Genomic DNA, 22,640 nt, shown 5'->3' on the forward strand with positions numbered 1-22,640 from the left:
ATGGACACTTGGGTTGTTTCCACCTTTTGGCTGTTGTGAATAATGCTGCAATGAACATTGGTGTACAAGTTTGTTTGCCTCTCTGTTTTCTCTTGGGTATATACCTAGGAGGGGAATTGCTGGGTCATATAATAATTCTATGTTTAACATTTTGAGGAACCGTCAAATTGCTTTCCCCAGCGACTGCACCATTTTACAGTCTCACTAGCAGTGTATGGGGATTCCAAGTTCTCTACATCCTCACCAATGTTTGTTATTTTCAGGTTTTTTATTTTTTTGGTTTTTACTATAGCCATATTACTAAGTGTAAAGTGCTATCTCATTATGATTATGATTTGCATTTCCCTAATGACTAATGGTATTGAGAATCTTTTCATGTGCTTATTGGCCATTTGTGTATTTTTTTTTTGGAGAAGTGTCTACTCAAGTCCTTTGTCCATTTTCTAATTGGGTTGTTTGTATTTTTGTTGTGGAGTTCTTTATATATTCTGGATATTAAACTCTTATCAGATGTATGATTTGCAAATATTTTCTCCCATTCTGTAGGTTTTTTTTTCACTCCTGTGATAGTGTTCTTTGACGTACAAAAGATCTTAATTTCGATGAAGTCCAATTTATCTATTTGTTGTTTTTGTTGCTTATGCTTTTGGTGCCACATCTAAGAATCTATTGCCAAATCCAAGGTATGAAGGCTTACCATTACGTTTTCTTCTAAGCCTTTCATGGTTTTAGCTTTTATATTTACCCATGATGGGTGGGTAAGCAGTGTTGTGTGTGTGTGTGTAAGGGTAAAGTTTCTAGTTTCTGCTGAGTCTTATCTTTCTTGAGCACTTAAAGCACTTTATATACTTTATATCACAGTGTTATCCTCATGTAACACATGAGGGAAGATAGTCTCAAGGAAGTCAACTGAGGAGATAGTCTCAAGGAAGTCAACTGAGGCTCAGATAAGTTAAATGATTTGCCTAAGTTAGACAACCTGTAAGTGACCAAGCTGGTCCGGCTGGGTTTTTAGTAATGTGCCACTCAACTGCACAGGAAGATAATGAAAATTTAAGTGCATAGTAAAGGTGACAGCTCGGAGCTAGGGTGCAGGGAATTCCCAAACTGTTTCGCTTTCACCTCGGCTGCCTCCATCCTCGGCTGCCTCCATCCTCACCCCACCCTCCGCCCACTCCAGCTCCTCCTAACTTCCGGCCCTGAGCGCCGCCCTTCCATTGGCTGTTGGTTACAGGGCCTCATGCTCATACGAGGGGAAGCAGCCAATCAGTGTGTCTCGTCTCCGCCCAGCCAGCCAGCACTAGATCGCGTGGTCCTTGTCACTCCTATGGCATTTCGGGAATTGTAGTCTAATGAAGCATTTCTGCCTAGAGTGAAAGGAGATCGAGAACTACTAGTCCCAGGGAGCTGAGCGCCGAGCGGTCCGGCTTTTAGGAGTACCCAGCCAACAATCTGGAGCAGCAACTGGCGTCCAGGAACAGGTGAGAGAGGTCGAGGGCTGGCAGGGGTTAGAAACTCGGCCTTACCTCTGTAGCGATACTTTAAGGCACAGGAGGTTCAGTCTGTTGTGTTAGAGTTCCCCCGTTTTGGGGGTTGGTGGGACCGACTGACACTGTGGATGTGCAGAAACTCCTGAACTCTGCCATGTGCTTTCCTGGAACCCCACAGCATAACTGCACCCTGCTTTGCTCTTATGCTGCGAACCCTCCCCACCCACCCAGTGTTGCTCCGAGGCTGTCTGCGCAGTCCCAGTTCTGTGTGGCTCAGGACGCCCAGTCCCAGAGCCCCAGGCTACATGTCCATAGCACCCAGGGGTTCCTCTTTCACTTCTCTTCTTGAGGCATCTCAGAGCCTGTGCTCCCCTCTCCCCGCCTACCAGAGGAGACCTGTGTTCTAGATTTGGCGCTGACACTCCCCACTCCCCAGGTATCTTCCTATCTCCTAGAGCCTCAGTTTGACCTCCATAAAATAGGGTGATTTAAGGGTCCTCCCAGCCCCCAGTCCTGAGGTCCTTTACTCTGGACTCTTCTATCATGTGCTCCAGAACTTGGGGGAAGAAGCGAAGAGTGTAGCAATTCCAGAGGCTCCCTGGAGGAGGCGTTGACGGTTTTTCAACCGGATAAAGTTAGGTGGCATTAAGTTCTAGCCGTCTTATTTTAAGTGTGATCATTTGAGGCTTGGTCACCCAGCCATACTATTTGTTCCCTGCGTTTCTTTCTGTAAATGTCCTCAAGCTCAGCCCAGAAGAGAGTGGGGCATTCTGGGTATGGAGGTAAAAGTTTGGAGGGTGACCCAGGGAGCTGACAACGTGCATCTGCCTTTGGTGCTTGCTCCTGCAGGGAGTGCTCGATGCCCCCTCCCTATGCCACCCCCCATGCTGCCCCTGTCCCGCTGGCTGAGATCTGTGGGGTTCTTCTTGCTGCCAGCCCCCTGCTGGGTGCCCCGGGAGAGGTGGCTGGGTTCCCTACGGCAGCCCTCCCTGGTGCATGGGTGCCCAGTCCTGGGGGCCTGGCACAGTGCCCGCTGCTGGTGCCAAGCATGGACAGAGGAGCCTCGGTGAGTTTGGCGGGGTGAGGGGCCTTGGGGAGGGGAGCAGCTGATTAGATTTCTGACTTGTCCTCCCTCTTGTCAGAGCATTTTACTCCTCCCTCAGAATGAATGGAGACCAGAAATTGGATGTTTATGCCCAAGAAAGGCAGGATTTCATCCAGCACTTCTCCCAGATTGTCAGGGTGCTGACTGAGGAGGACATTGGACACCCAGAGACGGGAGATGCTATTGCCCGACTCAAGGAGGTGAGGGGTTTACGACTTGAGAGAGTGAACCTTTGCACTCTCTGTGCATGTGTGGGATCCAGCTCTGGCTTTTGACAGGTATGGGAGCAGGCTTTTATCTGAGTGACTCTGGGTCCACTCTGGAGGGGCTGGGGCCTGGGCAGGTATATTTAGTCAGCTGATCAATCCTGCCTTGTGGTTCTGCTGAGCCAGCCAGACTGCTTTGTATGGGGGTGGAGGGCCTTGAACCTGTTAAGTCTTTAGTTTTGTTGAGAAAGGGAATTTGGTGTCCAGAAATCATAAGGTGCTACCTTGTCAGGGACCTGGGAGGAAGCAGTCTGAAGTGGGCCTGAGTGAAACTAGTGTATCATCAGAAACCCCTGCTCTAGAACAGGAGCTACTGCTGGGATACTTAAGTTGCCTAATTCTTTTATTCTTTTGGAGTATCCAGTAATTCTTTTTGTAAATGCTGTATCATTTGTCTGAGAGGAACTAAGGAAAAGGATGTCTGTCTACACTGGGATGGAGATTAAAAGGGAAGTCTGCCCAGCGGATTAGATCTGGTTGACAGCAGGGCAGCAGAAGGCACAATGAGAGGCCCCAGCAGGAGGGGATGCCATTGGAGGAGTGGGGAGTGGGTTCCCCAGCCTCCGTCTCCTCCAAGTTGTCCTCTGGCCAACTCTGTGGGTAGGGGACTTGCCTTTAATAAAGTGAAAGAGGCTTTTCATTTGCAGATAGGTTGAACTGTGGGTTGGAGGAGGTGGCTGAGAAAGGAGGAATGGGCTGTCAAGGGGAAGTTAGGAGAATTGGGGACGGGGTGAAGGAGAGACGTGAGCACGTCAGCCATTCCCATAGTGAAACCTCTAGGTGGTGTTTCGGGGGGCTCTGAGGAGCTCCAGTTCTTTATGTCTCAGCGCAGAAAGAATTCAGCAAGAGGCAAAGTGATAGAAAAGAAGTGATTTATTAGAATAGAATGCTTGTGAGGCTTACAAGCCAGTGGGTGAGAGGGTGCTGCACCCCAAGAACTTCGTGGGCTACAGTTTTATAATCAAAGGAAAAGTGGGGAGGAGGACAAGACCATCTTCTTCCTCATTCTTGAGTAGATGTCACGCTTTCATCATCACCTCCTCCTCCGGGTTGGGCAGGGGAGTTTTCTTGTCCCTACATGTTTAAGCCAGGACTGTCGTGGCACTATGGAACAATTATTTCAGGTCTCAGTACAATGAGGGTCTTTTACACTGAAATGTCGCCTTTCCATAAATTGTTTTTTGTGTGTGCAGAGAGCATGTTCTAGGGGTCATTAACTTACTGAACTCACTGGGCAGGATGTGGGTCTCATGCCACCATTGTTTTATTGTTTTGGGGCATATCTTATGCTCTGTTGCATGGCTTTGTTGCTAAGCAGGCCTGCTTGGTTTTGTGGTTAAGCAAACCTGCTTTCTTCAGTGATCATTAACTTACAGGGGTCTCCCATACTTTTTTTCTTTCCTTACAGTCCCCTAGTGGGATTAACTATTTAATTACCTACTTTGTCCTTTTACTCTGTCCCTATCAGTAGCACGTACAGAGTTTTCGCCCAGTTCAAGCCCTGTCCCGGGTTTGGGAGCAGATTTTAATCTCCAGTGTGGAGCCTTTAAGTGTACTGAAGAAGACAATGCAGAGAGAGCCTGGGGACTGGAGAACTTCTAGCTGTGCTCCAAGATTTGGGAAGAAGCCAAGAGAATAGCAATTCCAGAGGCTGCCTGAAGGAGGGGTCGGGGTCGAGGAGGAAAAAGTTAGGTCTCGTGGTTGGAAGTGGGAAAGGGCAAGGAGAACTCTCAGAATAGCTGCTCTGTAAACCCTGATGCCTTGTCCCTCTGCCCTTGCCCCCAGGTCCTGGAGTACAATGCCGTCGGAGGCAAGTACCATCGGGGTTTGACAGTGCTGGTAGCGTTCCGGGAGCTGGTGGAGCCCAGAAAGCAGGATGCTGATAGTCTCCGGCGGGCCCTGACCGTGGGCTGGTGTGTGGAACTGGTAAGAGGAAGGGGGAGGGGCAGGAGAAGATGAGGTTTACTAGAGTGGGGTACCCTGGGTAGGATGGGGTGGGGCAAGGAGGGATGGGCCTGAAACTTGGTTTCTTGGTTGTTTGGGTTTCTGTGCCTCTAGTGTGCTGCAGCTGGACTTAGTGAATTACTCCAAGGGTTAACAAATGTGGGGAACCTCTTTTGCCAGTAGGTACACATTTCATCTGTAGACTTGCTGTGGGCCAGGGCCTTGGAACTGGCCATAAAGTTGTCAACTCTTTTCTCTGAGCAGAGGACAGCCACAGAAGTAAGATAGTTCTTCTAGAAGGTTATTCTGTGGCAAAGATTGAAAACTGGAAGCCCATTGGTAGTTTTCAAAAATATTTTCAAATTAAGTTCCCTAAATCTAACAAAGAAGAGATTTCACATAAAACACCAGATTTCTAGCATTACTTGGAAAATTGCTAGATCTGGGTCCAGAGTCCCATGTAGCAACAGTTGGCTGAAGTTGAATTGAGGCCACTTTCCCAAGACGGGACATGTGTGGGTCTGTCTTTATCTTGCTCCAATCCCCACATCTTCCTGTCTCCAAGCTCACTTGGCCCTTGAAGGTGTATGGTTTGCTGGCCTGGCCTAAAGTCTTCATTAGCGACAGGGGGATCAGGTTCTGGGGGCGGCGGTGCCAGGCCCTGAGGAGGGGGCCAGTGAGCCCAGGAAGGAAGACGCTCAGGGCTTGGCGAAGGACAGGTGATTCTGCCCTGCGGAGAGGAGCAGCTGGCCCGAGGGAGGGCGTGACGAGCTGAGTCAGCCACACCGCATTCTCGGTATGAGCAGATCAGGCGGAGCTGTCTGTCCTGCAGGTGTTGGAAATTCCAATCTGGAGCCTGTAAGAGAGATGGGGCTGGAGAATAGGGATTTGCCTCCAAGGAGGTAGAAGGACGATGGCCTCACTGTGGATGGGTCCCCTGGTGAAGGGCCCCTGGTGCCCTTCTAGGGATCGGGAGGGGCCGAGGAGCCCGTAAACACAGAGGGCGGGCAAGGAGGGAAGGGCAGGAGGAGAGGGGCAGAGCTGTGGGGCGGAGGGAGGCGAGAGCGCGAGGGGCCAACAGCTCACCTGGTAGAATCAGTTGCTGTTAACCTCAGCCGCACTGGGTGCACCTGGGGGTGTTTTTCTCTTTTTCTTTTGGCTGTGCCATGAGGCTTGCGGGATCTTAGTTCCCTGACCACGGATTGACCCCTGGACCCTGGCAGTGAAAGCCCTGAGTCCTAACCACTGGACGACCAGGGAACTCCCATGTTTTCTTTTTTTAAAAAACCAATTAATGAGTTAATTTTTGGCTGTGTTGGGTCTTCCTTGCTGCGCGCGGGCTTTCTCTAGTTGCGGTGAGCGGGGGCTGCTGTTCGTTGCGGTGCAGGGGCTTCTCTTGTTGCAGAGAACGGGCTCTAGGCGCGAGGGCTTCAGTAGTTGTGGCACGTGGGCTCATGGGCTCACGTAGTTGTGGCTTGCAGGCTCTAGAGCACAGGCTCAGTAGTTGTGGCACACAGGCTTAGTTCCTCCGTGGCATGTGGGATCCTCCCAGACCAGGGCTCGAACCCATGTCCCCTGCATTGGCAGGCGGATTCTTAACCACTGCGCCACCAGGGAAGTCCGCCCCCCGCCCTGTGTTTTCTTAAATGCAGCTGTACTGCTCTCACTTCTCCAGGATTCCATTTGAGCTGTCCACCATTGTTTTGGATGATTTTTGTTATAATTTCTGCTTCTATCTTCCTTTCACTTCTACCTCATCTCCTTCAATCTCTTATTTTTCTACTTCAGCATTTACTTCCTAAAAATGAGGACATTTGCCTATGTAACCACAATACTGTTATCACATCTTTGTCTGGGCTGCTACAACAAAATACCACAGGCTGGGTCACTTATAAACAACAGAAGTTTATATCTCACAGCTCTGAAGGCTGGGAGGTCCAAGATCAAGGCACCAGCACGGTTGGCTGAGGGCTTTCTTCCTGTTTCATAGCCAGCATCTCCTTGCTGTGTCCTCAGGTGGAAGGGACAAGGGAGCTCTGTGGGGTCTCTTTCATAACGGCACTAATCCCTTTCATGAGGCTTCCACTCTCATGACCTAAGCACCTCCCAAAGAGCCCACCTTCTAATACCATCATCTTTGAAGGTTAGGATTTCAACATATGAATTTTGGTGGGGGACACATCCAGATCATAGCAACATCCAAGATATTTAACATTGGTACTAAAATATTATCTAATGTATATTCCATATTTAAATACTTGTAAATCCCCCCCAATTGTCCACTATAGGTTTTTTTTTTTTTTTTTTTTTTTTTTTTTTTTTTTTTAACATCCAGGATCCAAGCAGGAGTAATGTATCGCATTTGGTAGTTCTTCTCCAATCTTTAGAATACTTCCTCTATCACAATTGACTTTTTTTAAAGTCCAGGCCAGTTATTTGGTAGAGTATCTCACAATCCAATCTGATTAATATCATGAGGAAATAATCAGGGTAAACATTTTGGTAAGGATGCTACATAGGTAATGTGGTATATTTCCTGTTACTTCCCACTATAGTACATACCTGGGAAGATGACTAAAAAAACTCAACCCAGTACGGTGGTACCATCCCTATAGATTTAAAGTTCTAACAAATAGAAAGTGCAGTTGGGGGGCAGAGAAGATTGAGGGAGGCCACAGAATGAACGTCCTTTGGAGACAATCTTGGTTGAGTGGTGCTGGTTGAAACCAGATGGCCCTTGTAATCACTCAGGGGAGGCAGCGGACCTGTGGCTTCAGGGGAACAATGCCACTCCAAATAAACACATTGTAAATAAAACGTGTGCCCCCAATGTGCAAAACCCAGGTCCCACCCCAGGGCGAAGTCAGAGGTCAAGGTGCAGATGGATGCCTCTTCCCCAGGGACTTCGCCTGGAACAAGAGCAGCGATCGCCATAACCCTTTCTGCACTGCCCACACATGAGCTGGTGGGTGGTGTTGGGCACTTCCTCTGAGCAATGCAGATCCACTAAAGCACATACAGGGATCAGGGTGGGGTGAAGGTTTAAAAACTATATCTTTGGGGAATTCTTGGTGGTCCAGTGGTTAGGACTCGGCACTTTCACTGCTGAGGGCCCAGGTTCAGTCCCTGGTCAGGGAACTAAGATCCCGCGAGCCGCGTGGTGCAGCCAAAAAAACCAGAAAAAACAAAACCCATGTCTTCAAAAGCTGTTTGAAGGAGCCGGAATGTGTAGCCTGACTGCGAGAAGTATCCTGGGGGATGTTACAGTGCTTCATTCTCTCATTTGTTTCTTAGACAAACATTTATGACACACCCACTCCGGGACCATGCTGTGCTGGGCTCTGGGACTGCCAGGGGGACAAACACATTGCCCTGCCTCCAAGGAGTTCACAGTCCTTTGGGGAACCAGCACGTTTGGGTACCTTCAAGTAGGCTGGCACTCAGAAGAGTAAGCCCTTTGATGATGTTTAAGACCCATGGGTGAAAGTTACCAGAAGTCAGACTTCAGTTCCATCCTATTAGACCTGCGCTCCCAAATGAGCCCCCTGAGGTGGGGTTTTGTTTCTGGTCACTGGGGTAAGTAAGCAGAGTGCCCGGGGAGGACACAGGAACAGGCTTTTTTGTTCCAGAAGTCATGTAAAGTCAAATTGCATGAAGAAATCTTACCTGAAGCATTCACTGAAGTTTTTGGCAAGAGAGTACAGTATATGAAGATGTTTCATCATCCCCCTGATACCAGGGATTGTCTAGGGCTGCTTGTCTGGAGATGTCAGAGATCTGTTGTGTCTCTTACTTTGAAAACAAGGGAGTTTTTGTCCCTTTTTATAGTTGGGAAGCCTGAGCCAAAGAAGTCATGTAACTTTCCAAGTCCCACAGCACAGATGAAAAGTCCTTGGTGGACTTCCCTGGTGGTTCAGTGGTTAAGATTCCACGCTCCCAGTGCAGGGGCACGGGTTCAGTCCCTGGTTGGTGAACTAAGATACCACATGCCACATAGTGTGGCAAAAAAAAAAAAAAAAAAAAATAGTCCTCGGCCTCCTCATCCTGACCTTCCTTACCAGCTCAGTGATTCTCAAAAGCAGCAGCTCTGTTTCTGGTAGAAGGAACAGTAATAAGGAGCCCTGGGGCTCTTATTCCACTTTTCATTCTCCTAGCTCCAAGCCTTCTTCGTGGTGTCAGACGACATCATGGATTCATCCCTCACCCGACGGGGCCAGATCTGCTGGTATCAGAAGGTAAAGTGGGCGGGAAGGTAGCGGTGGGCATGGGAACAGGCCACAGAGATGGTCACGTGGAGCCTATGGAGGTGTTCAGAGTTACAGGTTCTTGGTATGAGTCTAGGCCAAAGACTGATTGCTTGTTTTTCTGTGTCCTTGACAGCCAGGCATAGGTTTGGATGCAATCAATGATGCTTTCCTTCTGGAAGCATGTGTCTACCGCCTGCTGAAGTTCTACTGCCGGGAGCAGCCCTATTATATGAACCTGATTGAGCTCTTCCTGCAGGTGTGCTGCAGACCAGGGCTCAGTGCCCAGAGGCTGCCCACAGTAGCCTTGGCCTCTGTAGGACATTCTCGTCTAGCTTGTTTCGGGACACAGGAGATACCTCGGTTTGCCAGGATGGGGAAGGGAATTGGGGAGGGTGGTGGTGATGAGAGGGGCTTTTGTGTCTCTGTGACTGAGGAGTGGTAAGGGACTGTGTGTGTGACTGGATGGGCCTTGAGTCTTGGGCCCCTCTCTCCCTCCTGCTGTCTTTCTGACCGCCCAGTTGTCAACTGATATGGGATGTAGGGCCCAAGATTTCAGGGTTCTCCAGCCCTGGAGAAAGCCCAGGTCATGGGCCATTTTCCTCTTCCTTAGAGTTCTTATCAGACTGAGATCGGACAGACCCTGGACCTCATCACAGCCCCCCAGGGCAATGTAGATCTTGGCAGATTCACTGAAAAGAGGTGAGGGACAATGGGAACCATATCTGGACAGTGAGGGAGGGCTGGGGCGGGGGCATTATCCTTCTGAGGAGTTTATCTTCTCCCCGTACTCAGGTACAAATCTATTGTCAAGTACAAGACCGCTTTCTACTCCTTTTACCTTCCTGTAGCTGCTGCTATGTATATGGTGAGTGAGCCTCTCCACCCTCGCTGCCCTGCGCATGTGGGCTTTTGGATAGGAGGCCACAGGGCAGACAACTTTGGACAATCTGGTGCCCCCATTGAATGGCTGTGTGATCTTGAGCAAGTTACTTAATCTCTCTGAGTCTTGTTTCCTCAGCTGTGAGATGAGGATAAAAATCCCCACCCATGGGACTGTTGTAAAAATTAACTGAGTGGTTAATATGAATGTGGATGGCCCATCAAGGGGGAACAATAAATCCTCCATCTGCATACAGACAGGAGTGGGGAGGATATAATTCAGGCTGAGAGGGAGGAGACTGGATTCGGAGGCAGGTCGGTGGGATTAACTGTCTATGCTGACCTTCTCCAAGTTTCCTTTTCATCCTGAAAGAATTTGGAAATGGCAAAAAGATTAGGAAGAAGGATCAGAGTGACTCAGGGACTGAGCCTTGTGAGAGAAGAGATAGTCTGAGGGCCTCCAGAATGGACTCACCTCTGCTATGACTCACAGGAAGACCTAGCTAAAATAAGTAGGATAGGGGCTGGACCATCAGTCAGGACTTCCCAGATCAGGGAAGCCAGGGATGTCTGAAAGGAGAGGAGAGATTTGGGGGCTGCACTGGGGCAAGACCTTGTGGAATGAAGCGGCCAGGAAGATGAAGGCACCTCTGGTGTATGGCTTGTTAATCCCCTTTTCACTGTAGGCGGGCATTGATGGGGAGAAGGAGCATGCCAATGCCAAGAAGATCCTGCTGGAGATGGGAGAGTTCTTTCAGATTCAGGTAGGAAGGCATGAGGCACTGGCAGAGAAAAGGCTCCACCTTTCCTCCTTCCCTGCCTTGGAGCCTCTTCATTCCTCCTTTTCTGCACCCGCCCCCACCCAGGATGATTTCCTTGATCTCTTTGGGGATCCCAGTGTGACGGGCAAGATCGGCACTGACATCCAGGACAACAAGTGCAGCTGGCTGGTGGTTCAGTGTCTGCAACGGGCCTCTCCGGAACAGCGCCAGATCCTGCAGGTGCCTGAGAGAGGGCTGTGGATCCCTGAGCTGCTGAAAAAGGGGATAGAGAATTGGTTCTTCAGTGAGGATGATTTTGCCCCCCACCAGAGGACGTTTGGCAGTGTCAGGAGACATTTTTTTGTTGTCATAACTTGGTGTGTGTGCACGTGCCTCAGGTCTCTCTAGTGGGTAGAGGCCAGAGATGCTGCCAAACATCTTACAATGCATACAGTAGCTTTCCACACAAAGTATTATCCAGCCCCAAATTTCAAATGTGCCAAGGGTTGAGAAAACCTGGGCTAGAGGAAACTGAGGCCTGAGCCACTATCTGAGCATTTGGGATGGGGAGGGGGAGGGGGAGGTTCAAGATCTTAGATACTAAGAGACACTTGAAACTGGAGGCAGGAATGGAGTGAATGGCATTGGAGATGTTCTGGATTTTCTGGATGGGGGAAGGAGAGGGGACCTGGAGGTGCTGGGGGGAGATTAATAAACCCATTTTCCTGCCCCCAATCCTTCAGGAGAACTATGGGCAGAATGAGGCCGAGAAGGTGGCCCGGGTAAAGGCGCTATACGAGGAGATGAATCTTCGGGCTGTGTTCACGCAGTACGAGGAACACAGTTACAGCCGCATTATGGGTCTCATTGAGCAGTATGCTGCGCCCCTGCCCCCAGCCATCTTCCTGGGGCTAGCAAACAAGATCTACAAGCGGAAAAAGTGACTCAGAGACTGTGAAGGTGGAGAGGGGAGGCTCTCAATAAATTGTCGTCTAACCTGTGGTTCTTCTGTTCCTGCTTGTGCCAGCCAGGGGCGCAGCTCTGTCTAGAATGGGCAGGGTGGGGGGCAGTTGCATGGAAGCGAGGACCTCGGGCCTTGGCTTCAGGACCCCCTTGGGACTGAAAGCTTAGGACGCATCAAAAGCCATTGAGCCGGGCCTGGGTGGGTGGCTCAGGCGAGACGTCAAGCGCTGGGGGCTGGGTCTGAGCCACGCCACGCCCATGCGTGAAGGGGCGCGGCTGCGCAGCGCTGGCGGCGGGTTGTCCCAGCTCCCCTCCCCTCCAGTCTGTGCGGGCCGGGCGGGGACCCGAGCTGAGAAGGAGCAGACGCTGGAGCGGTTGCAGGAGGACCCTGGTGAGGATGGCTCGTCCTGTGGGTGTGGATGGACGGATTGGGGCACGCGGGGTGGGGCAAGAGAGGTTAGCGGTAAAAAATGAATAGAGAAGGGGTGGGGTGGTAGCTGGATGATAGAGACAAGTGCGGAGAGAATGGATAGACGCGCTGGTCTTCGGAGCAGGGTGAACGTGCACCGTGGCTGGAGGCCGGAGCTCGGTGTCCGTGCCGGCTGGCCTGCCTGCCAGGCGGAGTTGACATGATGACGGCTGCTCCGTCCTTTCCCCCACGCCCGCCCCTTTCCTGCATCAACCAGCCAGACGAGCCTCCCCACCACCCAATTTCAGAGCATCTGGGCGGGGCGTCCCTTGACCCCTTCCCCTGGGAGTGAGGGGCAGGCTGGGGAGCAGGGCCAGATTGCAGCAGAGAGGAGCCGGAGCCCATTCTGGGCCCCATTCTTTTACAAGCCCCCGCACCTCCAAGGAGATCGAGAGCGCAGCCGCATTCTCTGACCCTCCCCGCCCCATTCCCGGGGGGTTACATTCGACTCCACCTGCAAACACTGCAGCGGAAACTAATGGCCAGTCGATGTCTATTTGCATCTCATTTAAATATTGTCCAAGGCGCCTTTCCAGGCCTGCCCCAGCCGTCAGTCACCTCCGTGTCCTTCCCGCGGCCCGCTCCCTCACTGGCTGGGTTTCACCATCCCTGTCTTCTAGGGCTGCCTCTGCGGTTGCCAGGTAGGTGGATGTGAGAGGCCTGCTCCTTCTCATTCTCTAGAGGCCATCCCGTCGCCGCTGGCACCATGCTGTCCCCTCAGAGGGCTTTACTCTGCAACCTCAACCACATCCACCTCCAGCATGTCTCTCTGGGCCTGCACTTGTCCCGCCGTCCGGAGCTTCGGGAGGGGCCCTTGAGCACATCCCCTCCCCCAGGGGACACTGGGGGCAAGGAGAGCCGGGGCCCCTGCAGCGGGACCTTGGTGGACGCCAATTCCAACAGCCCAGCCGTTCCCTGCCGATGTTGCCAGGAGCATGGGCCAGGCGTAGAAAACCGGCAGGACCCAGCACAGGACGAAGAGGGGGCTGCCTCTCCCTCGGACCCGGGTTGCTCCTCCTCTCTCAGCTCCTGCTCAGATCTTAGCCCTGATGAGTCCCCCATCTCGGTCTACTCCAGGGACCTCCCTGGCAATGAGGATGTCCACCCTCAGCCCAGCATCATTCCTCTGGAGCAAGGCTCCCCACTGGCTTCTGCAGGTCCAGGCGCCTGCTCCCCAGACAGCTTTTGTTGCTCTCCTGATTCCTGCTCTGAAGCTTCCTCTCCACCTGGCCCTGGCCTGGACTCCAACTGCAATGCCCTGACCACCTGCCAGGACCTGCGTTCCCCAGGACTAGAGGAAGAGGATGAGTCTGAGGAGCAGGACCTCCCTACCTCTGACCTCCTAGAGGCTGATGATGGGAAAATCGATGCTGGGAAAACCGAACCCAGTTGGAAAATCAACCCCATTTGGAAAATTGACAAAGTGAAAACTGAAGCTGGCTGGAAAATCACTGAGAACAATAACTCTGATTGGAAAGTCAATGGGACTACTAACTCTAGCTGGAAAACTGAACCTGGAAAATTCGACTCCGGTTGGAAGACCAATACAGGAATAACTGATACGGGCTCCAAAACAGATGCAGGGAAAACTGATGGGGGATGGAGAAGTGACGTCAGCAAGGAGCCAGTGCCCCACCGGACAATCACGTCCTTCCACGAGCTGGCCCAGAAGCGCAAGCGGGGCCCAGGGCTGCCCCTCGTGCCGCAAGCCAAGAAAGACCGCAGTGACTGGCTCATCATCTTCTCGCCAGACACCGAGCTGCCCCCCACGGGGTCGCTCGGTGGCTCCCCGGCGCCTCCCCGGGATGTCACCACCTTCAAGGAACTCAGGTCCCGAAGCCGGGCCCCGCCCCCGCCAGTCCCGCCCCGAGACCCCCCAGCTGGCTGGGCCTTGGTCCCGCCCCGGCCCCCACCTCCACCCGTTCCTCCCCGGAGGAAGAAGAACCGACCTGGGCTGCAGCCCATAGCAGAGGGGCAGCCCGAAGAGGGCAGGGCGGGGAGCCCAGCTGCTGGTGAGGAGGCCCCAGCTGCAAAGGAGCCGGAGGAGCCAGGCCCGCAGGCCAGCGTTGAGGGTAAGAGGCCACTGGAGGTAGCGAGAGGGGGGCTGGGCTTTGGCCTCGCCCACACCTCCAAAGCTTCCAACCCGACCCCCTGTCTTCCCTCCATTCTGTGTCACCCATCCTTCCCGTCCCCTTCTACCAGGGAGCGCTCCGGGAAAGGGAAACTGGGTGGGTCCTTGGGTTACGGGACTAACTCTTTGCTCCCTCTTTCTCCCGCCCCTCCTTGCCTGGCTGCCCATCCCGCTGGCCTCCTTCCCCTCCGCACCTGCCCCGCCAATCCCGCCTGCAGCCGGTCCCCTCCCGCTCCCTCGGCCTCTGGTTTTCCGGTTCTCGGCTGACGGGCGCCCCCTGTTGGAGGGTGGGGGCGCGGCCGCAGCTGGGTCTCTGCTCCTGGCGCCTCTGGCCGGCTGGCCCGGCGCTAGGCTGCGGCTACTGGGGGCGCCGAGTCCCCCAGAGGAGCAGCTGCTGCCTGTCCGCCTGTCCCCGGTGGGGGCCTATTCGCCTCCGGCTAGGGGGGACCTGCCTTGCCTGGCCAGCCCTGAGCTGGCACTGCTGCTGTCCCCGCTCTTTCCCAGAAGTAGCACCTTCCCTGCCGCGGCTTCCCCACTCCGCCAGGTACCCGCCCCCCCGCTGCCACGGCCACCTCATCCGCCGAAGGCCCCTCGCTGGACCAGGAGCCCACCGCCTCCTCCCAGGCTACGTAAGACGGACCCGGGCCAGCCCCGCGGGCCACGCCTCAGGCGGGGCTGCCCCGCCCACTCCAAAGCCCCACCCATCCTCGCCCAGACCGATTCTGGGTCCTGCCCTTCAACCTGGGCGGATTCTAAGTTCATTGGTACTGGGGAGTCTGTCCCTGCTGGCTCCCTGTACTGGGCGAAGGTTGCTGCTTTCCCCGCTGCGTGGCCCGGCCACTCTCCCTCGAGGCCCGGGCATAGTGGATACGGGCTTAGCAGGCTTCCATGCGTTTAAGGGGGTCCCAGCAAGTCCATTGGTAAGGACCTTGGGTCACACCCTCTGTGGAATTCCCTGGCCAGTGCAGTTCGAGGCTGATCCCTACCTTGTTCGGGAAGGGTAGAGGGTGAAGTTCGCTGAGCTCATTGGCCGAAGGGGTTCTGGTCACTCCTTCTCCATGGGGCCAGCCCCACGTGGGCTGCAGCGGGAGCCCTCCTCCGAGATGCTGGCGCAGGACCCCGGTTTCCCCTTTCCGGCGCCTTCCAGCCTCCCAATCCTTGGGTCTCCTCTCCCCCGTCTCTCCTCCCTTTCCCGTCTGTCTGTCTTTCCATTGGTCCAGGCTCCCCACGTGCTCCTTGGGTCCCTGCAGACCTGACAAGGGCCCCGGGCGGCGGGCACAAGGCTGCCCCTCCCTTCCCTCGCCCTGTCATCTCCCGCCTTACAGGCCCCTGCCTGGCAGGCGGGAGGTGAGCGCGGCTACCCCACGTCGGGACTTCCGGGATCGAGGAGAGGTGGGAGCTGGGCCGTGAGGAAGGGAAATAGGAACCGGGAAGTGGGGAGCAGGATGGCAGTGCTGAGATATGTGCAAGATTTCACTCTGGGAGCCCGGGTCGAGCTGCCCTATGCTCCACCCAGCCCTGTGCTCCCTTTCCCAAGACTTCAAGGGCAGGGATGCTGCAGACCCACGGGAGATGACCCGTGTGGAAACCTGGAGTCCTTGGGGTAACCCCTGGTAAGTGTCACTGCCTTCTTCTTCCTTTTCCCCAGTCCGTAGTTCCTGGTCGTTCACCGGCGTCCCCGGGGACCAGCGACTGTGGATGGCAGAAGCCCAGAGTGGGACTGGCCAGCTGCAGGAGCAGAAAAAAGGTAGGACACCCTGACTTTTGACCCTTGGCTTGGGAATCAACTTCCCCTCGCTTAGGCCTTCCTCTCTCAGGGTCAAATTGTGTAAACCGGGCTCTCCAAGTTCCTTGGGGTTTGCCTGGGGAGAGACAGGGGGCTTTGACGCTTCTTCCCTTCCCTGCCCCCCACCCAGGTCTCCTGATAGCTGTCAGCGCTTCAGTGGATAAAATCATCTCGCACTTTGGGGCTGCCCGGAACTTAGTGCAGAAGGTGAAGGTGCCTGTGGGAAGGGCGTTGGGGTTGAGGAGGTGAATGTAGCTCTGAGGCGCAGGAGCAATCGGTGGGGAGAAGGCTGGAGGTATCTCTGGACCCATGCCCATTGCACTGCCTCCAGGCCCAGTTGGGGGATAGCCGTCTGAGCCCAGATGTGGGGCACCTCGTGCTGACCACCCTTTGTCCGGCCCTCCATGCCCTGGTGGCCGACGGGCTGAAGCCTTTCCGGAAAGACCTCATCACTGGGCAGCGCCGGAGCAGCCCCTGGAGCGTGGTGGAGGCGTCTGTGAAGCCAGGTGAAGGGGGGAGAGTGGGGGGCTGGGCGGGCGGGGGTAGGGACTGGGGCAGTGACTGGGCCTGGCTGACTGCGCCCTGTGTCCTCAGGCTCCAGCGCCCGTTCCCTCGGAACCCTGTATGGCCAGGTCAGCCGTCTGGCCCTGCTAAGAAGCAGCCGTAGCCGCTTCCACGCCTTCATCCTGGGCCTCCTCAAGTGAGTGGCCTTCTTTCTGGCATCCCTCCCATGGCCTGGGGACGGCAGGAGTGTCATGGGTGGGACACTTGGTGGGTGCCCCATATCCCCAGAGAAGGCCTTCCCTCTTCCAATCTCATCTCCCATCCTCCACCCACAGGGGGCTGGAGTTCTCCACCTCCTTGAACTTCTGTTCCCTCCTCTCTCCCCCAGCACTAAGCAGTTGGAGCTGTGGTTTTCCAGTCTCCAGGAAGATGCAGGTCAGAGGCTCAGATGGGAGAGGATGGGGGTGCTAGGCTGGGGCCGGTGGGGGAAGGGATCTCTTCTGTTGGTTCCCCCTGGTGCCAGATCTTACTACTCTCTTGCTTAAAACTCTTTCAAGGAGTCTTATTGTCCATAGGAGGAACGACCCAAATCCTCACTGTAACCTCCAAAGTCTTGGTTATCTGGCCTCTGCCTTCTTCTGCTCGCTGACTTCAGGTCTGGGCTTTCCCTGGTCCTGTGACAGTCTTCCTTTCCTGTTCTTCCTGCCCCAGGGCCCTATTTTTACTGTCCCTCCACCTAGAAAAGGCTTTCTGCTCCTCCTGCCTCCTCATTAACTTTCATTCATCTTTTGGGTCCTTCTTCAGCAAGGCTCCACCCCCACCTCAAACTAGGCTAACTCACCCCACCCCGCCCACCCATTTTTCTCCCATGGCCCTCAAGTCCTCCTTTTCGTTATATATTTGTCACCACACGTTCTACATGTGTCTCCCTCTCTAGGCCGTGGTTCCACACAGGCGGGGATGTGGCAGCTCTGCACCCCTCCGTGTCCCCCTCTCTCTGCCCCAGTGCCCAGCATAGTAAGAGGCCTGGGAGGATGTTCGCTGATTGGTGGGCTGATGCTCTGGACTAGGCCCAGAGCAGGGGCTGATGTTAGCCTGCTCTTTCCCAGGCCTGCTGTCCCTCCTGTACCTGCCCACCGGCTTCTTCTCCCTGGCCTGGGGTGGCTGCCCCTCCTTGTCCACGGAGCTGCTGCTCCTGCTGCAGCCGTTGTCGGTGCTCACCTTCCACCTGGACCTGCTTTTTGAGCACCACCACCACCTGCCCCTGGGCCTGCCTCAGGCCCCTGACCCCCCAGGCTCACCTCCAGCCCTGCAGCAGACTGTGCAAGCCATGCTGCACTGGGGGGGTCGGCTGGCCCAGAGCCTCCGGGGGGCTTCTGGGGAGACCCCTCCAGGCCTTTCGGCCCCCTCAAGCCCTCCTACCCAAGGCAGCTGGTGGGAGCAGCTGACCCAGGCTTCCCGGGTCTACGCCTCTGGTGGCACCGAGGGCTCCCCTCTTCCCCGGTGGGGATCGAGGCATCACAGGACTGCAACTGAGGTCGCACAGGAGAGGTCCCTGCCCGCAGAGGAAGCTGCACCAGGCAGAGGCGTATGGCTGGGGAGACTGTTTGGAGTGCCTGGGGGCCTCACAGAAACTGAAAGTGGAGCCCCAAAGTCCAGGTAATGGGGTCCCTGGTCCTCTCCATGACCTCTGACCTCCTCTCAGAGCCCTCAGTCACCCCAATTTGTTTGTTTTTTTTTTTTGACCGCGCCACGCAGGTTGTGGGATCTTAGTTCTTGGACCAGGGATTGAGAACCCGGGCCCCAGCAGTGAAAGCGCCGAGTCCTAACCACTGGACCGCCAGGGAATTCCCTCAGTCACCCCAATTTGAAACTCGGTAGGGATCCTTTAGGTCAGAGGTTGACAGTCTGGCTTTTCTACAGCCCTGAAGTAAAAATGGTTATATTCTTAAGTCGTTAAGTTTTAACAGTTATGTAAATACCTGCATAATATTGTCCATTTTGCCTCTTGGCCCTCAAAGCCAAGAATACTTTCTGGCCCTTTAGAAAAAAAGAAAAAATTCGCCAACTCCTGCTCTAGGTTTTGACCATTGGTAGCTCTTTAATGGCTTCAGGTACTCTCTAGTGACCCTCTGGATCTAAGCCTGCTGGTTCCATAGGTCCCTTTGTAGTTTTTGGTGTTGTAGACGTTCGTTGTCACCTCCCTAGTCACCCTAAAGGTAACTGTCCCACAACTGCCACTCTGCCGTCAGCAGTGACCAACTCCTGACCTCTTTTGAACCACAGTTGTGTCCCTCAGCTTCTTCCTCCCTCCAAAGTCCTGGGTACCTGGGTTCTTTTTATGGAGATGGGTTGACCTCTGTGACCCTGCATCCTTTCCTCCAGGAGACCATCCAGCTGGCTGTCCCCGACAGTGAGTGTGTTGGCTCTGGTGAAGCGGAGGGCACCTCCCGAGACTCCCTCTTCTCCTAGGAAACTTGAGGTCTCGGCACCCAGCACAGCACAGACCCACAGGTAAGGAGGGTCGGGGAGAAAGCGGTGTGTGTGTTATACATATGTGTTTTTCTGTTTTCACAGAGTAGATGGGAGGTGGTGTAAACGGCCTTGGGCTGTAAAGTCAGACAGTGCTTGGTTTGCATTGCATCTTTGCTATTTATTATTGGTGTGACACTAATTTCTCTGAACCTTAGTTTCTTTCTCTGTAAAAAGAGGATAATTTATACTTTTGTTATGGTTGTCATGAAGACTAAACGTGATTTTATTCAATATAAAAGCATTTGGCACACAGAAGGTGCCCAGTTAGTGGTAACTTTTATTACTGTATGTGTATACGAACGCACACGTGTGTCCATGGGGGCACTGTTCTTCTCTTTAGTGGGGTCTTCTAATTTGGTATGAGGGGCTGTGTTGACTTTAGGGTCTGGCTTCGGTTCTCTCAATCCATTGAATTAGGCTTCTTGATTTTCCATTCAATTACTTTTCAAGTACTTACTATGTGCTTAGCATTATGCTGGGGGAGGGAATGCAAAGGAAAACCTGTTGGAGTCCCTGCCCACAAGGAGCTTGTATTCCAGTGGGGATACCAGTGAATAAACGAGCATTTACAACTCTGTGTGGGAAAGACTCTAGGAAGGAAGACTGAGTCCTTTGGAGCCATAGAGACAGGGCTTCTTCCTCAGGTCTGGGGACTCAGAGAAGGCCTAGTGATGGTGTGGGGTGTGCATCTGAAGGAACAGGATGCAAAGGTGGAGAAGCCCAGGTGTGGTAAGTGAGGAGCTATGAGTACATGATTAGTTGTGGCTGGCGTGGAGGATGCTGGAAGGGTGTCAGGGAGGTTGATGGCTTCAGGAGGCCAGCTAAGAAACCGGGACATCACTCCAAGGCAGTGGGAGCCATTGAAGGGTCTTAAGCCTGGTGATAATAGGCTTGCTTGTTTTAAGTTTTAGACTTAAACAGCTCTCTGACTGCTGTTTGGAGAATGGAGCTGGAGAGGGTTGTCAAGATTCAGGCACACCAGTTAGATCACATGCCAGTGGTCCAGAGAAAGAGTATAGAGGCCTAAATGAGGACAATGGCAGTGGGGTTGAAGAGAAAGATAAATGGAGTGGTGGGAGATACAAACACCAAACAGGTTTTGGTGATCGATTGGATGTAAAGACTGAGACAGCCCGTTTTTTGCCAGGAGCAACTAGGTGGAAGGTGATGCCACTTACCACTATAGGGGACACAAGGGGACTGGTTTGGAGGGCTAAGATGAGTCATTTAGTTTGCATATGTTGAATTTGAAGCACCAGAGAAGTGCAAATTGCATCAAATAAGCAGCTAAAGCGGGGGTTTGGAGCTCGGGAGAGGGCTGGGGCCCCAAATAGAATCAACATGTTGATAGATGGTCCCCATGTCTCTTCCAGAGCCCAACTGATGTTTACTGAGCTGAACCAACAGGGACATACCATACAGTGGGAAGGTGAGGCTGGGGACAGTGGGGCACCCCTGCCTCACTTCATCCCAGCATCTCCCTCTGGCTCCTCACAGGGCAGTCCGAGCTCTCTGTGACCACAATGCTGCAGGACCTGACCAGCTGAGCTTCCGGCATGGGGAAGTGCTGCATGTCATCGCCACTGTGGATGAGGACTGGCTCCGCTGTGGGAAGGATGGAGTGGAGGGGCTGGTGCCTGTGGGGTACACCTCTCTTGTTCTCTAGGCCTAGGACCTTTTCCTTTCCTGCACCTCTCTCCCTCCTGTCACCTGGGAATGGAATGGCCTGTGAACACTCCCCCATGTAAACTGATCATCCCGAAGTACTTTCCCTGTCTGCAAAATGACACTTTCTTCCCACATCCATTTCTGCTAACATGTAGAATAAACTTTCCTCCTTCCCTCCCATACCCATCTATAAGGTGAAATCTGCTCTTCTTCCAAATGTATAAAAAGGCATTTCCCTCCATGCAATCTCTTTCCTCTTTCCAATCCGCAGTAGGGAATAGCTCCCTATCTGCAAAATGGAAATCTAGCCCCCCTCTATCTTTTTCATCTGTAAGTAGATTGTGCCAGTGCAGTATATGCCTGTTTCCAAGACTAGAAGGGCCTCTAGGCTTCTTCCTGTGTATGGAAACTTTCCCCACTCCACCCATCCCATGTTGCCTGTATTTATGATATACTCATGCTGTACTAGGTGCTGAAGTCTGGACACCCCTGGCGGGTGGCCCTGTGGTGTCAGTCTGCCTTCTTCTTCCTTTGTCCCAATAAAGAGTGGGAGTTGAACGTGTCTGTCACTGTCGGTTTCAGGACATAGGCTAGGGAGGAGGGGAGGGAGGCCATGTTATGGGGAGCCCAAGGGAGATGCTTCCTTCCTAGCCCAGGTCTAGTTCTTTCTGTTCCCTTAGGAATGGTGAAGTAGCCCCCGATTGGTGCCTGACTTGCAGGAAGTGCCTCTCTAGCCTGAGACTTGATATCTTTGCTTGGTGAGACTGATAATGGTAGGAGCCTGAGGAGATATGGGAGAGTTGGGAAGACTTAGTCCATGAAATTGTACTTATCAGACTCCTGTCTGAGGTGATGGGAAGGATTAAAGGTTTTAAGAAGGGACACATTTTTTTTCTATTTAATATCACCATTCTGTGGTGCTATAATTTTAGGAAGCATAATAACTTGACATCTATTCCTTTGTTAGGAGTTAATGAATTTCAGGCTTTTGAAATGAGAATAGCTAAATGCTCTAGAGCTTGGAGGATGGGGCTGGAAATCACTATAAATGACTGCCTAGAGGAGAATCACTAAAACGTTAGATGAATAGAAAGCTATAATTATAACCAGGCAACAGGAAAGTTAGGGAGAAGCTGAGAACTATGAGGTGAAACAGAGGAAAGAAATTTTAAGTTTTCCTTCATCTTTGGGAACTTGGTTAAGAGCACAATAGGCTGGTGTTAGGAGAAAGGACTTAAGGAAATAAAAATCTTAGATCCGAAGCTTTGGAAATACTCAGGGGCAGGGTTGGTTAGAATCAGATGTCTCATACTTTAGCCATTTTCTAAGATTTAATGCTCCCCATTCCTGGCCAATTTGTTATTCATCTGCTACTTGCTTTAATTTTGCTTTTTGTGTTTGGCGGCCCTCTCAGTTTTGGACCTCAGTTTGCATTTCAGGTGTTTTCTAGGGTGATGTTTTTCAAACTGGATTCTGAGAGCCTCTGGGAATTCAGTTATATTCTTAAGAGCGGGAATACTCAAGTTTATGCTTCTTCAATTGCAAATTACTCCTGCAAAAAGAAGTTTTATTTTTATAAAGTTTTAATTTATAAAAGAGTAGATATAAAAGATGACTTTGGTACCAATATTTCTTAAAGTGAGATCTACAGAGTAATCTTTGTGGGGGGGCATGATTCTAAAGTTTCAGAAATCCTTTACTGATACAGAGCTTTCATTTCCTGTGAGTCAACCTGCCCTCTCCTTTTCCTGACTCCTATCCCTACGTGCCCGGTTTTATAGTGGGTAATCCTCAAAACTGGGAGGAGTCCTAGAACAATACTGTCAGAGCATCAGGGAGATATGGTGATATTGGCAGTTGGAGCCTAATGGTTCTCAGGTAACAGAACAGGG

At 52.7% G+C, this 22,640-nt stretch overlaps 2 protein-coding genes across 13 annotated transcripts; both read left to right on the forward strand.

Annotated features, from left to right (window-relative positions):
• Positions 1–1,401: 1,401 nt before the first annotated feature.
• Positions 1,402–11,694, forward strand: FDPS (farnesyl diphosphate synthase). 2 transcript variants are annotated; one of them, XM_082612829.1, is made up of 10 exons: positions 1,402–1,481; positions 2,633–2,795; positions 4,647–4,787; positions 8,960–9,040; positions 9,186–9,308; positions 9,663–9,751; positions 9,845–9,917; positions 10,618–10,695; positions 10,798–10,932; positions 11,436–11,694. In XM_082612829.1, the coding sequence occupies exons 2-10, from the start codon at positions 2,655–2,657 to the stop codon at positions 11,634–11,636; spliced, it is 1,062 nt and encodes a 353-aa protein (XP_082468955.1). In that variant the 5' UTR covers positions 1,402–1,481; positions 2,633–2,654; the 3' UTR covers positions 11,637–11,694. The 2 variants fall into 2 exon arrangements, with proteins under 2 accessions (XP_082468955.1, XP_082468954.1); XM_082612828.1 differs by lacking the exon at positions 1,402–1,481 and adding an exon at positions 1,502–2,556.
• A 116-nt stretch (positions 11,695–11,810) lies between these two features.
• Positions 11,811–21,306, forward strand: RUSC1 (RUN and SH3 domain containing 1). Of its 11 annotated transcripts, none has more exons than XR_014293301.1 (12): positions 11,811–12,046; positions 12,745–14,196; positions 14,474–14,884; positions 15,904–16,002; positions 16,172–16,254; positions 16,373–16,547; positions 16,636–16,741; positions 16,934–16,980; positions 17,655–18,204; positions 18,931–19,059; positions 19,725–19,809; positions 20,454–20,520. XR_014293301.1 is itself a non-coding variant. In XM_082612824.1 (12 exons), exons 2-12 carry the CDS (start codon positions 12,831–12,833, stop codon positions 20,625–20,627), a joined length of 3,072 nt encoding a protein of 1,023 aa, XP_082468950.1. In that variant the 5' UTR covers positions 11,812–12,046; positions 12,745–12,830; the 3' UTR covers positions 20,628–21,306. The 11 variants fall into 11 exon arrangements, 10 of the variants coding, with proteins under 10 accessions (XP_082468951.1, XP_082468950.1, XP_082468949.1 ...); XM_082612824.1 differs by lacking the exon at positions 19,725–19,809 and adding an exon at positions 20,578–21,306 and having other exon boundaries at positions 11,812–12,046; positions 20,454–20,509; XM_082612825.1 differs by lacking the exon at positions 20,454–20,520 and having other exon boundaries at positions 19,725–20,437.
• The last annotated feature ends 1,334 nt before the right edge of the window (positions 21,307–22,640 follow it).

The sequence above is a fragment of the Mesoplodon mirus genome, assembly GCF_964341445.2.
Source record: "Mesoplodon mirus genome assembly, chromosome: 3".
NCBI lineage: Eukaryota > Metazoa > Chordata > Mammalia > Artiodactyla > Ziphiidae > Mesoplodon > Mesoplodon mirus.